This window comes from Salvelinus namaycush, chromosome 37, assembly GCF_016432855.1.
Source record: "Salvelinus namaycush isolate Seneca chromosome 37, SaNama_1.0, whole genome shotgun sequence".
Taxonomy (NCBI): domain Eukaryota; kingdom Metazoa; phylum Chordata; class Actinopteri; order Salmoniformes; family Salmonidae; genus Salvelinus; species Salvelinus namaycush.
The window spans coordinates 30,984,015-31,001,654 of NC_052343.1; the positions used below are offsets into that span (position 1 = coordinate 30,984,015).

Below are 17,640 nucleotides of genomic sequence, written 5' to 3' on the forward strand. Positions count from 1 at the left end.
GTATAAATTACAAACTTTAGAAGCCTTTTTAAACCTCGAACACACTACACGTTTTGCATTTCCTGCGGTGCAGGAAATTTTTCAGCAACAAAAGAGTGATCAAATTAAGATCCTTCATCTGTACTATTCATATGGTGTTTGATGCTCAGAATATATCATGACATTATTATAATGATAATGTAACTGGCATTCACAGTGTGTGAGTGTGGTCCGGTGAAGCTACTCTTTGTACTGGACAGTTCAGAGAGCGTTGGGCTGCAGAACTTCACCCTGGAAAAAGAGTTTATCATTCGAATCATCAACAAGATTACCTTGTTGATGTACAGGACCCTGGTCAGAGTGAAGCAGAACCATGGGGAATCAGCTAGCAGGGATCGCTCCTGCCCAGATCCTATCTGTCGACAGCTACTTCTCTGACATCCATGATCACGAGTACGACAAGAGCCTGGGCAGCACGCGCTTCTTTAAGGTGGCCCGCGCCAAGCACAGGGAAGGCCTGGTGGTGGTGAAGGTGTTTGCCATCCAGGACCCATCTCTACCTCTCACCAGCTACAAGCAGGAGCTGGAGGAGCTAAAGATCAGACTACACTCGTGCCAGAACTGCCTGCCCTTCCAGAAGGCCTCCCTCACTGAGAAAGCAGCCATCCTCTTCCGCCAGTACGTCCGGGACAACTTGTATGATCGCATCAGCACGCGACCCTTCCTCAACAATGTGGAGAAGCGCTGGCTAGCCTTCCAGATCCTCACCGCCGTAGACCAGGCGCACAAATCGGGCGTGCGCCACGGTGACATTAAGACAGAAAACGTGATGGTGACCAGCTGGAACTGGGTGCTGCTCACAGACTTTGCCAGCTTCAAGCCCACCTATCTGCCTGAGGACAACCCAGCTGACTTTAATTACTTCTTTGACACGTCTCGACGGAGGACATGTTACATCGCCCCCGAGAGGTTTGTGGATGGGAGTATGTTCACCACAGAGAGCGACCAGAATACCCCTCTGGTGGACCTCACCAGCAACAGCCAGAGGAGCAGGGGAAAGCTCAAACAGGCAATGGATATCTTCTCAGCAGGTAACTTTCATAGCTGAAACATATTTTCTGTTTGGGGCAATGGAGAGAGATAAGTGGATGCCATGGACTCGTCCAATTTACTAGTAGTTGTATGATCGACATTGAGAGTGTTTAAACATCTAATATACATTCCCCTTCCCTGGCTGTTATTTCATGTGTTTTTTAGGTTGTGTGATCGCAGAACTCTTCACAGAGGGAGTACCACTGTTTGATCTCTCCCAACTTCTGGCGTATCGCAAAGGACACTTCCAGACAGAGCATGTTCTCATGAAAATAGAAGACCATTACATCAGAGAACTAGTAATAGTCTATATGTTTTATCTTCACGTGAAGATGTTCTTGTGAAATCCTAAATTCATCCTGAGCACCAATTCTTAAGTGTACCGCTGTCTCCTGGTAACCATCAAAACCCTCTTTTCGCCTCCTAGGTGGCCCAGATGGTGCAGCGGGAGCCGGAGAAGCGTCTGACTGCGGAGGAGTACCTGAAGCAGCAGAAAGGTAACGCCTTCCCAGACATCTTCTACACCTTTCTGCAGCCCTACATGGCCCAGTTTGCCAAGGAGACCTTCCAGTCGGCAGACGAGCGTGTGTTGGTCATCCGCAAGGACCTGGATAACATCCTCCATAACCTCCGCGGGGGAGGGCCAGGCGGGTCGACAGAGAAGCCTGAGAAGGAGGACCAGGAGTCGAGTGTGGTGTCAGCCAAGGAGGAGCAGGGTCTGGTGGTGTTGGTGTCTGTCGTCACCTCCTGCCTCCAGACGCTGCGTTCCTGCGACTCCAAGCTGGCGGCTCTGGAGCTGGTGCTGCACCTGGCGGGCCGCCTCAGGGTGGAGACGCTGCTGGACCGCATCACGCCATACCTGCTGCACTTCTGCAGCGACCTGGCGCCACGGGTTAGGGCCCAAGCCGTGCGCACCCTAGCCAAGGTGCTGGCGCTGGTGAAGGAGGTTCCCCGTAACGATGTCAACATCTACCCAGAGTACATCCTACCGGGCATCGCCCACCTGGCGCAGGACGACGCCACCATTGTCAGGCTGGCATACGCAGGTCAGTTGGGTTGACAATGACCACGGGTCGCTCTAAATATGATAACACACTTAATTGTCCAAAGGTTGTCAGTATTTATTGTTGTTTGTAATGCCTATCCATTCGCCTCTCCTTTTCTCAGAGAACATAGCCCACCTGGCTGAGACAGCTTTGCGTTTTTTAGAGCTCGTTCAGGAGAATAACCTCAATATGGAGCACGGCTTGAATGGGGAGGACACAGAGGAGACCCTCCACCCCAATGAGAACTACGACTCTGGTAATTTTAAGGCCTCCTCTCTCTCAAATATCAGATCGGAGGTAGAGGTTTATCACCAAAACATGGATACTGAATGCCGCACCTGACGCTCCCTTGGGGAAATTATATTCTGTTCTGACTTCCTGTTCCTCCTGACAGAGCTGCAGGCGCTTCATGAGATGGTGCAGCAGAAGGTGGTTACGTTACTGAGCGACTCGGAGAACATCGTCAAGCAGTCTCTGATGGAGAACGGCATCACGCGGCTCTGTGTGTTCTTCGGCCGGCAGAAGGCCAACGACGTGCTCCTGTCCCACATGATCACTTTCCTGAACGACAAGAATGACTGGCACCTTCGGGGAGCCTTCTTCGACAGCATCGTGGGTAAGGTGGAGGACTGTGCCACAGACACGGTGCCCACACTTAGTCACTCAAATATGCTAATGGAAAAAGCTGGATGTGTACATGCAGGAAGTCTCCGAGATACAGAGATCCTAGAATATATTTTCTCTTCAATGACCCGTCTTTCACTTTCCACTCTCTCCACTCTCCCCCTCCTCCCCCTTCCTCTTGGTTTCTGTCTTTTAATTTTCTCTTTTACTCTCCCTCTTTCATCTCTCTCTCTCTTCCTTTCTTTCCATCTCGCTTCCTCTCTTTCCATCTCTCTCACTCTCTTTCCATCTCTCTCTCTCCCTCTTTCCATCTCTCTCTCTCTCTCTCTCCCTCTTTCCGTCTCTCTCTCTCTCCCTCTTTCCGTCTCTCTCTCTCTCCCTCTTTCCGTCTCTCTCTCTCTCCCTCTTTCCGTCTCTCTCTCTCTCTCCCTCTTTCCGTCTCTCTCTCTCTCTCCCTCTTTCCATCTCTCTCTCTCTCTTTCCATCTCTCTCTCTCTTTCTCTCTCTCTCTTTCTCTCTCTCCCTCTTTCCATCTCTCTCTCTCTTTCCATCTCTCTCTCTCTTTCCATCTCTCTCTCTCTCTTTCTCTCTCTCTCTCTTTCTCTCTCTCTCTCTTTCCATTTCCTCCAGGTGTGGCGGCGTACGTGGGCTGGCAGAGCTCATCCATCCTGAAGCCCCTCCTGCAGCAGGGTCTGAGTGACGCGGAGGAGTTTGTCATCTACAAGGCCCTCAACTCTCTCACCTGCATGTGCCAGCTGGGCCTGCTGCAGAAACCACACATCTACGAGTTTGTCAGTGACATCGGTGAGATGGGGTGGAGAGGAGCTTAGAGATGGCAGGGGAAGGATAGTGTTGTTACTATACTATGTAAAAAAGGCACTTTTTGTGATGAACTTTTCCCCCTTATTTTGAAAGCCCCATTCCTGTGCCACCCCAACCTGTGGATCCGCTACGGGGCGGTGGGCTTCATCACCGTGGTGGCCCAGCATCTCAACATAGCAGACGTCTACTGCAAACTGATGCCTCACCTCAACCCCTTCATCACCCAGCCCATCATACAGGTAAGACTTCCACACACGCTCACTTACCAACTTCACGTGTAACACATTGAAAGAATCTCCCAGACTCTTATTCAATTATGTTATGTGGTGCTATTCTATGGTGTGCTGTACTTTGCTATGCTATGTTATGCTGTACTGTGCTATGCTATGTTATGCTGTACTGTGCTATGCTATGTTATGGTGTGCTGTACTTCGCTATGTTATGAGGTGCTATGTTATGGTGTACTGTGCTATGTTATGGTGTGCTGTGCTTTGCTATGTTATGGTGTGCTGTGCTATGCTAGGTTATGGTCTGCTGTGCTATGTTATGGTGTGCTATGTTATGGTGTATTGTGCTATGTTATGGTGTACTGTGCTATGTTATGGTGTGCTATGTTATGGTGTACTGTGCTATGTTATGGTGTACTGTGCTATGCTATGTTATGGTGTACTGTGCTATGTTATGGTGTGCTGTACTGTAATATGATATGTTATGGTGTGCTGTACTGTGCTATGTTATTGTGTGCTGTGCTATGTTATGTTATGGTGTGCTGTACTGTGCTATGTTATTGTGTGCTGAGCTATGTTATGGTGTGATGTACTGTGCTATGTTATGGTGTACTGTGCTATGTTATGGTGTACTGTGCTATGTTATGGTGTGATGTACTGTGCTATGTTATGGTGTACTGTGCTATGTTATGGTGTGCTGTACTGTGCTATGTTATGGTGTGATATGCTATGGTATGCTGTACTGTGCTATGTTATGGTGTACTGTACTATGTTATTGTGTACTGTGCTGTGTTATGGTGTGCTGTACTATGCTATGTTATGGTGTGCTATGTTATGGTGTACTGTGCTATGTTATGTTATGGTGTGATATGCTATGGTATGCTGTACTGTGCTATGTTATGGTGTAATGTGCTATGTTATGTTATGGTGTGATATGCTATGGTATGCTGTACTGTGCTATGTTATGGTGTACTGTGCTATGTTATGTTATGGTGTGATATGCTATGGTATGCTGTACTGTGCTATGTTATGGTGTACTGTGCTATGTTATGTTATGGTGTGATATGCTATGGTATGCTGTACTGTGCTATGTTATGGTGTACTGTGCTATGTTATGTTATGGTGTGATATGCTATGGTATGCTGTACTGTGCTATGTTATGGTGTACTGTGCTATGTTATGTTATGGTGTGATATGCTATGGTATGCTGTACTGTGCTATGTTAAATGAGGCTGTGTTTCCTCTCAGATTGATAAAGAGATAGTACTGCTGAGTGTGCTGAAGGAGCCAGTGAGCCGCTCCATCTTCGACTACTCCCTGCGCTCCAAAGACATCGCCAGCCTCTTCCGCCACCTGCTGCTGCGGCAGAAGAAGCGTAGCGGCTCACTCCCAGAATGCCCCATTCCGGAGGACCCCGCCATCGCCCAGCTGCTTAAGAAACTGCTCTCTCAGGTCAGAGGGCGGGAGTGATGTCTCGACGTTACATGGATGGGAAATGTATTGTTTCCATATAATGCACAACGTTTGACCATTATTGTTATGATGATGATGATGATGATGATGATCACAACGATGGTGATAATTGTTTATTGTAGGGGATGACGGAGGCTGAAGAGGACAAACTGCTAGCACTGAAGGACTTCATGCTCAAGTCCAACAAGGCCAAGGCCAACATGGGAGACCAGAGCCACCTGGGGGAGGCAGTCTAGAGCGGGGTCATTGACCTGGCCACGCTGGGCATCATGGGACGCCAGGTGGACCTGGTCAAACCTAAACAGGAGGCCGAGGACAAGAGAGGTAGGGACGCCACTGACACCTGGTGGTCAAAGTACACCCCTGTAATAGCAGAGAGGGGTACACAAACCCAAAGTCTGCAAATACACAGACAGCCCATTTCTGATATTTTGCCCAAATATTGAAGAGAAAAAAATGGAAATGGGCTGCCTGTGTAAACACAGCCAAGTTGACCCTTAGCCTTAAAACTCTTGTGTGTAAACACTGAAAAGATTGGATAGGTTGATATTATAGTTATTATATATTTTCAACATGTTTGATATCAATGACCTGTCATTTATCTGTTTGCAGACTTCATCACCACAGCATCTGGTATATTGCTGGTGTGGTTTAGCCTGTAATGATGTGCATAACAAATAATCCCATCCAGACAGCATTTCCCCCAGATTACCCACATCGCCTCATTACATTTAATTCACTAGATGGGTTAAACTGCATCAGGACAAGCAGAGTTTTCACAAGTTCTCATTACCTCTGTGGCTGTCAACACACGACAGAGCAGTACATGTTAGTGTTCAGTCAAACCTTTATTTGGTTATTCCTGCAGCAGCACACATACATCTCCTTTTCCCTGTGGTCAAATAAACTGTCCGACTGGCCTTGAGTTGTGTTAACATACCAGACAGACTCCCCCTAGGGGCATCACGTTCTGTTAAAAAGACCTGTGTGCTCTCTGGCAGTAGTGTAAACAATGTATCTAAGGCCCTTAGTCTGTTTAAGGAACACTATACCAGTTAAATCCCATATGGGTCTAGACCATGGTATTCAATAGAAAGTATTTATTCAAGGACACACTGAAAGATTGTGTTGTGTATCTACGCCATAGGATAACAGGTACAGTATATTAACATCAACCTGTTGGGCGTTTTGGAGTGTTTTTTTCATAGGCATTGTTAGTAGCTTGTCTGACACAATTTACTGTGGGCTAAAAGTGACTGTGTGTTGCAGCTGGTATGTTTCAATCGCATGGAACTGTCCTTTTGGAGTGTTGGACTGCTGCTGGTGACTAATTTAACTACTCACTCTAACATGTCCTGTGATTAGCATATCTCCCAGCTCCCAACTGCTTCATGTAGTCTGGTGGTCTTAAAACCTGTTGTATCTGCGTTGGCCTTCAGCTCCTTTTAACGCCTGCCGTCTCCCGTTAGTATTTTCATTAGATGTTTGAAACCGTAGTGCCTTCTCCATGGCTTATTGGAATAGCTGAAAAGAGGGAGCCCCCTTCAACTTAATGGCTATTCAATCCAACAGTCCTCAAACGTTTGACCTCCAGTGCTGAATGCTTCTTAACTAGTGTTTCTTAGCTTTTTCTGTTTTTCCCTTTCAGCACGGAAACACACCAAACAGGACTCCAACATGAATGAAGAGTGGAAGAGCATGTTTGGCTCTCAGGAGTCAGCGGCTACGGCACCAGAGCCCCCCACGGTACATAACGGGTTAACCTATGATGTCTGCTAAGAATTAAGGGGGGGGGGGGGGGGCGAGGGTTGAATGATCGATTGATTGATATACTAATTGATTTATTTTATAGTCTGGTAACCTACCTTATATCTCTGTACTCCACCAGGTGCCTGAAGGGGCAGGGACTCAGACCAGGAAGACCACAGCCTCCCCTGGTGTCCCTGTGGGGCAGTCTGCAGGCGCAGTCTCCACCTACCAGCGTCGTCTCAACACGTGCAAGGCGGAGCTTCAACATCTGGTGCAGCAGAAGAGGGAGCAGTGCAGCGCAGAGCGCATGGCCAAGCAGATGATGGAGAGCGCTGAATGGGAGAGCCGTCCGCCTCCGCCAGGTAAAGTAGTGCCACTGGGACAACAAAGGTTAGTCCATAATGACTCCACAAGGGATTCTTTTTTGGTCATTATATTATTGAATATACCACTAGAGGTGTGTTTCTTGCCAATTTGGACTAAGCACAGCAGAAATGTCAACAAGCAGTAGGGTTAGTCAGGGCCCCTCCACATCCACATTGTGTTGTTTTGTTCTGCAGGGTGGCACCCTAAGGGTCTCCTAGTGGCCCACCTCCATGAGCACAAGTCTGCTGTCAACCGTATCCGTGTGTCAGACGAGCACTCCATCTTCGCCACGGCCTCCAACGACGGCACCGTCAAGGTCTGGGACAGCCAGAAGATGGAGGGCAAAACCACCACCACCAGGTACGCCAACCAAATAGTAACCAATAACCAACCAGTTAACCAAGTAGTAACCAATAACAAACCAGTTAACCAAGTAGTAACCAATAACCAACCAGTTAACCAAGTAGTAACCAATAACCAACCAGTTAACCAAGTAGTAACCAATAACCAACCAGTTAACCAAGTAGTAACCAATAACAAACCAGTTAACCAAATAGTAACCAATAACCAACCAGTTAACCAAATAGTAACCAATAACCAACCAGTTAACCAAATAGTAACCAATAACCAACCAGTTAACCAAGTAGTAACCAATAACCAACCAGTTAACCAAGTAGTAACCAATAACCAACCAGTTAACCAAGTAGTAACCAATAACCAACCAGTTAACCAAGTAGTAACCAATAACCAACCAGTTAACCAAGTAGTAACCAATAACCAACCAGTTAACCAAATAGTAACCAATAACCAACCAGTTAACCAAGTAGTAACCAATAACCAACCAGTTAACCAAGTAGTAACCAACCAGTTAACCAAGTAGTAACCAACCAGTTAACCAAGTAGTAACCAACCAGTTAACCAAGTAGTAACCAATATACAACCAGTTAACCAAGTAGTAACCAATAACCAACCAGTTAACCAATAACCAACCAGTTAACCAAGTAGTAACCAGTAACCAACCAGTTAACCAAGTAGTAACCAATATACAACCAGTTAACCAAGTAGTAACCAATAACCAACCAGGGTTGAGGGTTATCAGGGATAGAAGACCTGCAAGTGGTGGACAAAAATGATAACAAATGAGGGACTAAAAGATGACTATTGGGCGACTACTCATGTATTTTCGGGTGGGGGCATTGTCATTTTGTTGTCTTTCATTCATCCAGGTGAATCTGTTTTTCTTTTTGGTCCACCACCTGTACCTTTTAACACATAGTAGAGAGGGAGAGTTGAAACAGTCTTCAAATAGACTTTAGGAAGACAAGTTGGACTAATTTAACAAGAATAGCAGTACAGCAAATGTCAGATTTCAGACATTCATTGAAAGCTGTGTGTGTTATGAGTACTACTTCCATGATGAATAGCAATATTAAGATTATTTGAATAACTTTATGGGAGATTAATATAATCACATTTTACATAAGAAATGTCAGTTTTGAACATTTGGAAATTAATTAAAATATATTATTTAAGAGGTGGGTTTATTTGGAACACCCATGGCTTAAAGGGTACACTTGATACCCATTAAGCCCACTCTGGACTTTGCACATATTTAATAAATATTTGTATGTATTATAATAAAATCTAAGTCAAGTTATAAAACATCACATGAGAGATGAGTCTTTCATGTTATCTCCAATTTTTTAAATAAAAATGAGGGCAGTATTGTCACGCCCTGACCGTAGATTGCTTTGTATGTTTCTATTTTTAGTTTGGTCAGGGTGTGATGTGGGTGGGTATTCTATGTCTGGGTATTCTATGTTGTAAGTCTAGGTTTTCTATTTCTATGTGTTTGGCCTGGTATGGTTCTCAATCAGGGGCAGCTGTCTATCGTTGTCTCTGATTGGGAGCCATACTTAGGTAGCCTGTTTTCCCACTTGTGTTTGTGGGTGGTTATTTTCTGGTTAGTGTTTGTTGCACCTGTCAGAACTGTTCGTTGGTCGTTTTGTTGTTTTTGTTCGTGTATTCATTTTGATTAAAAGTATTATGGATACGTACCACGCTGCACTTTGGTCCTCCTCTCCTTCTCCCGACGACTATTGTTACAAGTATATGTTAGAAATGTCTGAACTTAGATTTTGGTGGGCTTAATACGTACACTTACCCTAGTTTATCTGAGCAGGAGGGGAAAACCATTACCAGGATATAGGTGGTGAATACCGTTACCAGGATATAGCCAGGATATAGGTGGTGAAAACCGTTACCAGGATATAGGTGGTGAATACCGTTACCAGGATATAGCCAGGATATAGGTGGTGAAAACCGTTACCGGGTATAGGTGGTGAATATCGTTACCAGGATATAGGTGGTGAATACCGTTACCGGGTATAGGTGGTGAATACCGTTGCCAGGATATAGGTGATGAAAACCGTTACCGTGTATAGGTGGTGAATACCGTTACCAGGATATAGCCAGGATATAGGTGGTGAAAAACGTTACCAGGATATAGGTGGTGAACACCGTTACCAGGTCCTCTTTAGGTACAGTGCCTTCAGAAAGTATTCATACCCCTTGACTTAGTCCACATTTTGATATGTTACAGCCTGAATTAAAAATATATTAATACATCATAATGACAAAGTGAAAACATGTTTTTAGAGATTTTTGCCAATTTATTGACAATGGAATACAGAAATATCTCATTTATTTCGAACAAAAATGTAAACACAACATGCAACAATTTCTAAGATTTTACTAAGTTACAGTTCATAGAAGGAAATCAGTCAATTGAAATAAATTCATTTGGCCCTAATCTATGGATTTCACATGACTGGGCAGGGGCGGAGCCATGAGTGGGACTGGGAGGGCATAGGCCCACCCATTGGGGAGCCAGGCCCTGCCAATCGGAATGAGTTTTTCTCCACAAAAGGGATTTATTCCAGACAGAAATACTCCTCAGCACTCAAGACATTTCAGCTTTTCATTTAGAATTCATTAAAACAAAATTCTAAAAACAGAATTCCACTTTGACGTTATGGGGTATTGTGTGTTGGACACAAAATCTTAATTTAATAAATTTTCTAATTCAGGCTGTATCACAACAAAATGTGAAAAGTCAAGGGGTGTGAGTACTTTCTGAAGGCAATGTATATGAAAGTGTATTAAGGCATCGGAGGAGGAACAGACATCAGCTCGCCTTTTCACAGATGTGCTCTACCTGTGTTGACCATCTAAGATTTGATTGGAATGCACTTGGATAAGAGCGTCTCTCTGGATAAGAGCGTCTCTCTGGATAAGAGCGTCTCTCTGGATAAGAGCGTCACTCTGGATAAGAGCGTCACTCTGGATAAGAGCGTCTCTCTGGATAAGAGCGTCTCTCTGGATAAGAGCGTCACTCTGGATAAGAGCGTCACTCTGGATAAGAGCGTCACTCTGGATAAGAGCGTCACTCTGGATAAGAGCGTCACTCTGGATAAGAGCGTCACTCTGGATAAGAGCGTCACTCTGGATAAGAGCGTCACTCTGAATAAGAGCGTCACTCTGAATAAGAGCGTCTGCTATAAATGACCAAAACGTTGATGGAAAAACTAATGAACAACAGGCCTCAATCCAACCTGTGTGAATGTTTTGATGCTGTCTTACAGGTCAGTGCTGACGTACTCCCGCATCGGGGGCCACGTGAAGACCTTGACCTTCTGTCAGGGGTCACACTACCTGGCTGCTGCCTCAGACAACGGTTCCATCCAGCTCCTGGCCATCGAGGCCAACAAGCCCCCCAAATCACCCAAAGTGAACCCCTTTCAGACCAGGTATGTACTATCCATCATGGGTTGATCAAGCAGAAAGTTGGTTTTATTTACAGTAGTTGATATAATTATTATTTATTGGATTTATATAACGCTTTTCTACCAACTGAGGTACACAAAGCACTTTACATAGTAGGGGGAAACTCACCTCATCCACCACCAAGGGACTTGCAGTATCATGTAGTTATCATGATCATGCAGTAGAGACTGTAGTATCATGTAGTTATCATGATCATGCAGTAGATACCGCAGTATCATTTTGATGCCACAATGTAATTGTCACGATCGTCTTTGGGTGAGAGATTGGACCAAGGCGCAGCGTGTGGAAAGTACATCTTCTTTTATTCAGAAGAGAGGAAAAACACAAACGAACACTATACACAAAACAAACCAAAACAACAGTGAAGCTAATGACGTAAGTGCAGGGACAAGCAACAAACGTTCAACATAGACAATTACCCACAAAAAGCTAAAGCCTATGGTTGCCTTAAATATGGCTCCCAATCAGAGACAACAATAACCAGCTGTCTCTAATTGAGACCCAATTCAGGCAACCATGGACTTTCCTAGACACCTACACTGAACACTAAACCATCTCCTCTACTAAACCCCCTAAACCATACAACACCCTAGACAATACAAAAAACACACAAACTTCCCCATGTCACACCCTGACCTAACTAAAATAATAATGAAAACAAAGATAACTAAGGCCAGGGTGTGACATAACCCCCCCCTTAAGGTGCGAACTCCGGGCGCACCAGCATAAAGTCTAGGGGAGGGTCTGGGTGGGCGTCTGTCCACGGTGGCGGCTCTGGCACTGGTCGTGGTCCCCACCCCACCATAGTCACTACCCGCTTTCTTAACCCCACTGGAATAAGGGGCAGCACCGGACTAAGTGGCAGCACCGGACTAAGTGGCAGCACCGGACTAAGTGGCAGCACCGGACTAAGTGGCAGCACCGGACTAAGTGGCAGCACCGGACTAAGTGGCAGCACCGGACTAAGGGGCAGCACCGGACTAAGGGGCAGCACCGGACTAAGGGGCAGCACCGGACTAAGGGGCAGCACCGGACTAAGGGGCAGCACCGGACTAAGGGGCAGCACCGGGATAAGGGGCAGCACCGGGATAAGGGGCAGCACCAGGATAAGGGGCAGCTCCGGACTGAGGGACGGCAGCTCCGGACTGAATGACGGCTCTGGCGGATCCTGGCTGGACGGCTCTGGCGGATCCTGGCTGGACGGCTCTGGCGGATCCTGGCTGGACGGCTCTGGCGGATCCTGGCTGGACGGCTCTGGCGGATCCTGGCTGGACGGCTCATGGCTGGCTGGCGGATCCTGGCTGGACGGCTCATGGCTGGCTGGCGGATCCTGGCTGGACGGCTCATGGCTGGCTGACGGATCTGGCTGCTCATGGCTGGCTGACGGATCTGGCTGCTCATGGCTGGCTGACGGATCTGGCTGCTCATGGCTGGCTGACGGATCTGGACGCTCATGGCTGGCTGACGGATCTGGACGCTCATGGCTGGCTGACGGATCTGGACGCTCATGGCTGGCTGACGGATCTGGACGCTCATGGCTGGCTGACGGATCTGGCAGATCCTGTCTGGTTGGCGGCTCTGGCAGATCCTGTCTGGTTGGCGGCTCTGGCAGATCCTGTCTGGTTGGCGGCTCTGGCAGATCCTGTCTGGTTGGCGGCTCTGGCAGATCCTGTCTGGTTGGCGGCTCTGGCAGATCCTGTCTGGTTGGCGGCTCTGGCAGATCCTGTCTGGTTGGCGGCTCTGGCAGATCCTGACTGACGAATGGCTCTAGCGGCTCCTGACTGACTAACGGCTCTGACGGCTCGGGACAGACGGGCGGCTCTAATGGCTCGGGACAGACGGATGGCTCTAATGGCTCGGGACAGACGGATGGCTCAGACGGCGCTGGGCAGACGGATGGCTCAGATGGCGCTGGGCAGACGGATGGCTCAGATGGCGCTGGGCAGACGGATGGCTCAGATGGCACTGGGCAGACGGATGGCTCTGGCCGGATGAGGCGCACTGTAGGCCTGGTGCGTGGTGCCGGAACTGGAGGCACCGGGCTAAGGACACGCACCTTCAGGCTAGTGCGGGGAGAAGGAACAGGGCATACTGGACCCTGGGAGCGCACATTAGGCCTAGTGCGTGGTGCCGGAACTGGTGGTACCGGACTGGGGACACGCATCTCAGGGCTAGTGCGGGGAGCAGCAACAGGACGCACAGGACTCTGGGGACACACAGGAGGCTTGGTGCGTGGTTTAGGCACTGGTGGTAAAGGGCTGGAGACACGCACCATAGGGCTAGTGCGTGGAGGAGGCACTGGTGGTACTGGGTTGGGGCGGGGAGGTGGCGCCGGAAATACCGGACCGTGCAGGCGTACTGGCTCCCTTGAGCACTGAGCCTGCCCAACCTTACCTGGTTGTATGCTCCCCGTCGCCCGACCAGTGCGGGGAGGTGGAATAACCCGCACCGGGCTATGTAGGCGAACCGGGGACACCATGCGTAAGGCTGGTGCCATGTAAGCCGGCCCGAGGAGACGCACTGGTGACCAGATGCGTTGGGCCGGCTTCATGACATCCGGCTCAACGCTCAATCTAGCCCGGCCGATACGTGGAGCTGGAATGTACCGAACCGGGCTATGAACGCGTACAGGAGACACCATGCGCTCTACTGCGTAACACGGTGTCTGCCCGTACTCTCGCTCTCCACGGTAAGTACAGGGAGTAGGCGCAGGTCTCCTACCTGACTTCGCCACACTCCCTTTAAGGCCCCCCCCAAGAAATTTTTGGGTTGTACTCACGGGCTTCCAGCCTTGCTTCCGTGCTGCCTCCTCATATCGCCTCCTCTCGGCTTTAGCTGCCTCCAGCTCTTCACGAGGGAGGCGATATTCTCCCGGTTGTGCCCAAGGTCCCTTTCCATCCAATATCTCCTCCCATGTCCATGAATCCTGTGTAGGTGGGTCCTGTTGCCGCTTGACACGCCGCTTGGTCCTGGATTGGTGGGTAATTCTGTCACGATCGTCTTTGGGTGAGAGATTGGACCAAGGCGCAGCGTGTGGAAAGTACATCTTCTTTTATTCAGAAGAGAGGAAAAACACGAAAACGAACACTATACACAAAACAAACCAAAACATCAAACGACCGTGAAGCTAATGACGTAAGTGCAGGGACAAGCAACAAACGTTCAACATAGACAATTACCCACAAAAAGCTAAAGCCTATGGTTGCCTTAAATATGGCTCCCAATCAGAGACAACAATAACCAGCTGTCTCTAATTGAGACCCAATTCAGGCAACCATGGACTTTCCTAGACACCTACACTGAACACTAAACCATCTCCTCTACTAAACCCCCTAAACCATACAACACCCTAGACAATACAAAAAACACAAACTTCCCCATGTCACACCCTGACCTAACTAAAATAATAATGAAAACAAAGATAACTAAGGCCAGGGTGTGACAGTAATAATGAGTTACTCCACATTTTACTGTTATATCGACTGTCCTCTCAGGTTCCTGGACCAGAAGGATGACGGCTGCGTGGTGGACATCCACCATTTTAATTCTGGAGCCCAGTCTGTGCTGGCCTACGCCACGGTGAACGGCTCCCTGGTGGGCTGGGACCTGCGCTCCAACTCCAACGCCTGGACCCTCCGCCACGACCTCCGCCTGGGCCTCATCACCTCCTTCACCGTGGACATGCACCAGTGCTGGCTCTGCCTGGGTATGTGGGTGTTGGTGTGAGCACGTGGGTGGATGTGGGTTGTGTGGTGCATGTTGTGTGTATGAAAAATGTAAATGGATTTCGTCTGAAAATTGCATTGTAAACTTAAACAGAGTTGTGACTTATCTACTGAATCCTATTCTGATTCGTCCACACACAGGTACAAGCAACGGCACTATGGCATGCTGGGACATGCGGTTCCAGCTCCCCATCTCAAATCACTCCCACCCTGCCCGAGCACGAATCAGACGGCTGCTCATGCACCCGCTCTACCAATACTCCGTCATTGCTGGTGAGACTCGATGTCATCATATTTTTTTATCTTTATTAACGAAACCTTTCTTTGAGGGTCAAATCAAGCTATTATTTGTGTGTTTTGTTGCTGTTTTGTAGCGGTCCAGGGCAACAATGAGGTATCCATGTGGGACATGGAGACTGGGGACAGGAAGTTCACGCTGTGGGCCAGCTCTGCTCCCCCTCTCTCAGAGATGCAGCCGTCCCCCCACAGTGTCCATGGGATCTACTGCAGCCCTGCAGACGGGAACCCCCTCCTCCTCACAGCCGGCTCCGACATGAGAATCAGGTATGTTTGCTATACTCTCGACTGGACTAACCATCCTTCTGATATATTTAACCCAGTTCTGACCATGTATGTTTGCTATACTCTCGACTGGACTAACCATCCTTCTGATATATTTAACCCAGTTCTGACCATGTATGTTTGCTATACTCTCGACTGGACTAACCATCCTTCTGATATATTTAACCCAGTTCTGACCAGGTATGTTTGCTATACTCTCGACTGGACTAACCATCCTTCTGATATATTTAACCCAGTTCTGACCATGTATGTTTGCTATACTCTCGACTGGACTAACCATCCTTCTGATATATTTAACCCAGTTCTGACCATGTATGTTTGCTATACTCTCGACTGGACTAACCATCCTTCTGATATATTTAACCCAGTTCTGACCATGTATGTTTGCCGGAGGACATTTAAGTTTGTGTTTGACAATTTGGCTTAGCCAAGAAGTGTGTTGGATGGCGTTAGCTTGTTTGTTTTGTCAGTCAAGTCTTATTTCTATACTGTGTTCTGTGTTATTACCAGGTTCTGGGACTTGGCTTACCCAGAGAGGTCCTACATCGTGGCAGGTGGAGCCAATGAACCGCTGCACTGTCCCTCAGTCCTCTACAGCCGCAAGATCATCGAGGGCACCGAGGTTGTACAGGTATGCCCTGATAGGACGGTGGCAGTGTAGTCAGTGTATTCCTCTAAGCACCTGGTCCTACAATGAGGTGTTCAATACATCATTTCTGGGAGAGCAATTTATTTGCAGCGTTATAAACATGTATGAATAAGAAACCACAAGACAGGGAGAGATTGACCTACATTCCCTGTCCTGTCAGGAGATCCACAGCAAACAGAAGAGTGGAGCCACAGAGGACGCCCCCCGCAGGGGCCCAGAGTCCCTCCCCGTGGGCCACCATGACATCATCACTGACATCGCCACTTTCCAGACCACACAGGGCTTCATCGTCACTTCGTCCAGAGACGGCATCGTCAAAGTCTGGAAATAAACTGCCCCTTTCAGGCCCTCCCACTCTCGCTGACAGACACACCCAACCAACCAACCACACATACTAGTCCTCAACATCTTCACCCCAGAGTTTTGATCTATGTTGTAGACTTTTGTACATAGTATACTTTAAAGCTAATTAATATAAGAGAAGCTTCTGGAAATCCTGTCGCAAAATACGAGTAGATGTCAACCCTTTGTTTGTAATGACATTCACTGAAGTCACAATTATGCAATGCCTGATATCTGTTTATGTTAAACTGCTCAAAAGCAACTGTTCAAGAAGTGTCAATAAAGTTTGGTATGATGAATGAACCCTTTATGAACTGCTATTATGAACTCTATAGTTTTAGTGTTTATTGAGCACAATAGTCTTCTCTCATAGTCTCAAAGTTGTAACGTTAACAAACCAGGCCATGACCAGGACTGAAACCAATCCTTGGCATGAACAGTGTCCACATTCTCAAACCATAGCTGTTATCGATGACAACTGTCACAAGTTTAATTTGTATATCAAAACACAACAGCATATCCATTAATGCAGGGGCTTACCAGGGCTGAAGCCCCTGGATCCAGGCCCATAGGGGACCCAATAGGCAGCAAAAATAATAAGGAAATATATACAGTCTATATTATACAGTCTATGTAATTATATATGTATATTTTTTTTACTGCGACCGCCAACCATGGGATGATTCAGGAGCCCGCTCTCAAGGAGTGTAGACAGCCTGCTGCCGCTCTGCTAATCGTCAAATGAGGGGAGGGGAGGAGGTAGGGGGCCCACATGGGTAACTGGGGGGCCCTGTCTTGATTGGGTAACTGACTAATACATTTTTTTTTTATGCATAATAAATCAATCTAACTGGTCAATTGTGTGAGTCGGGCTGGGCCCAAGAGGCAAAACAATTTTTTTTAAATTATCCAGCACGGGAGCCCACACCAACGTGAAATGTTTTATAGGGGTGTTAGGCCACCACGAGCTGCCAGAACAGCTTCAATGCGCCTTGGCATAGATTCTAGAAGTGGACCTAAACCATGCCAGGAAAATGCATCCCACACGATAACATATACTTTGTATCCCTCATTTACTCAAGTGTTTCCTTTATTTGGGCAGCTACTGGTATGCCTAC

At 47.5% G+C, this 17,640-nt stretch overlaps 1 protein-coding gene across 1 annotated transcript; it reads left to right on the forward strand.

Moving 5' to 3' along the window:
* The first annotated feature begins 307 nt into the window (after positions 1-307).
* LOC120031453 (phosphoinositide 3-kinase regulatory subunit 4-like) lies at positions 308-16,832 on the forward strand. The gene is given in 18 exon segments (XM_038977218.1): positions 308-1,070; positions 1,237-1,370; positions 1,499-2,117; positions 2,239-2,373; positions 2,512-2,733; positions 3,372-3,545; positions 3,657-3,802; positions 5,039-5,242; positions 5,386-5,587; positions 6,912-7,009; positions 7,152-7,374; positions 7,573-7,738; positions 11,023-11,187; positions 14,719-14,930; positions 15,091-15,222; positions 15,324-15,513; positions 16,042-16,162; positions 16,341-16,832. Coding segments are annotated over 18 exon segments (4,032 nt in total). The 5' UTR covers positions 308-352; the 3' UTR covers positions 16,512-16,832.
* The last annotated feature ends 808 nt before the right edge of the window (positions 16,833-17,640 follow it).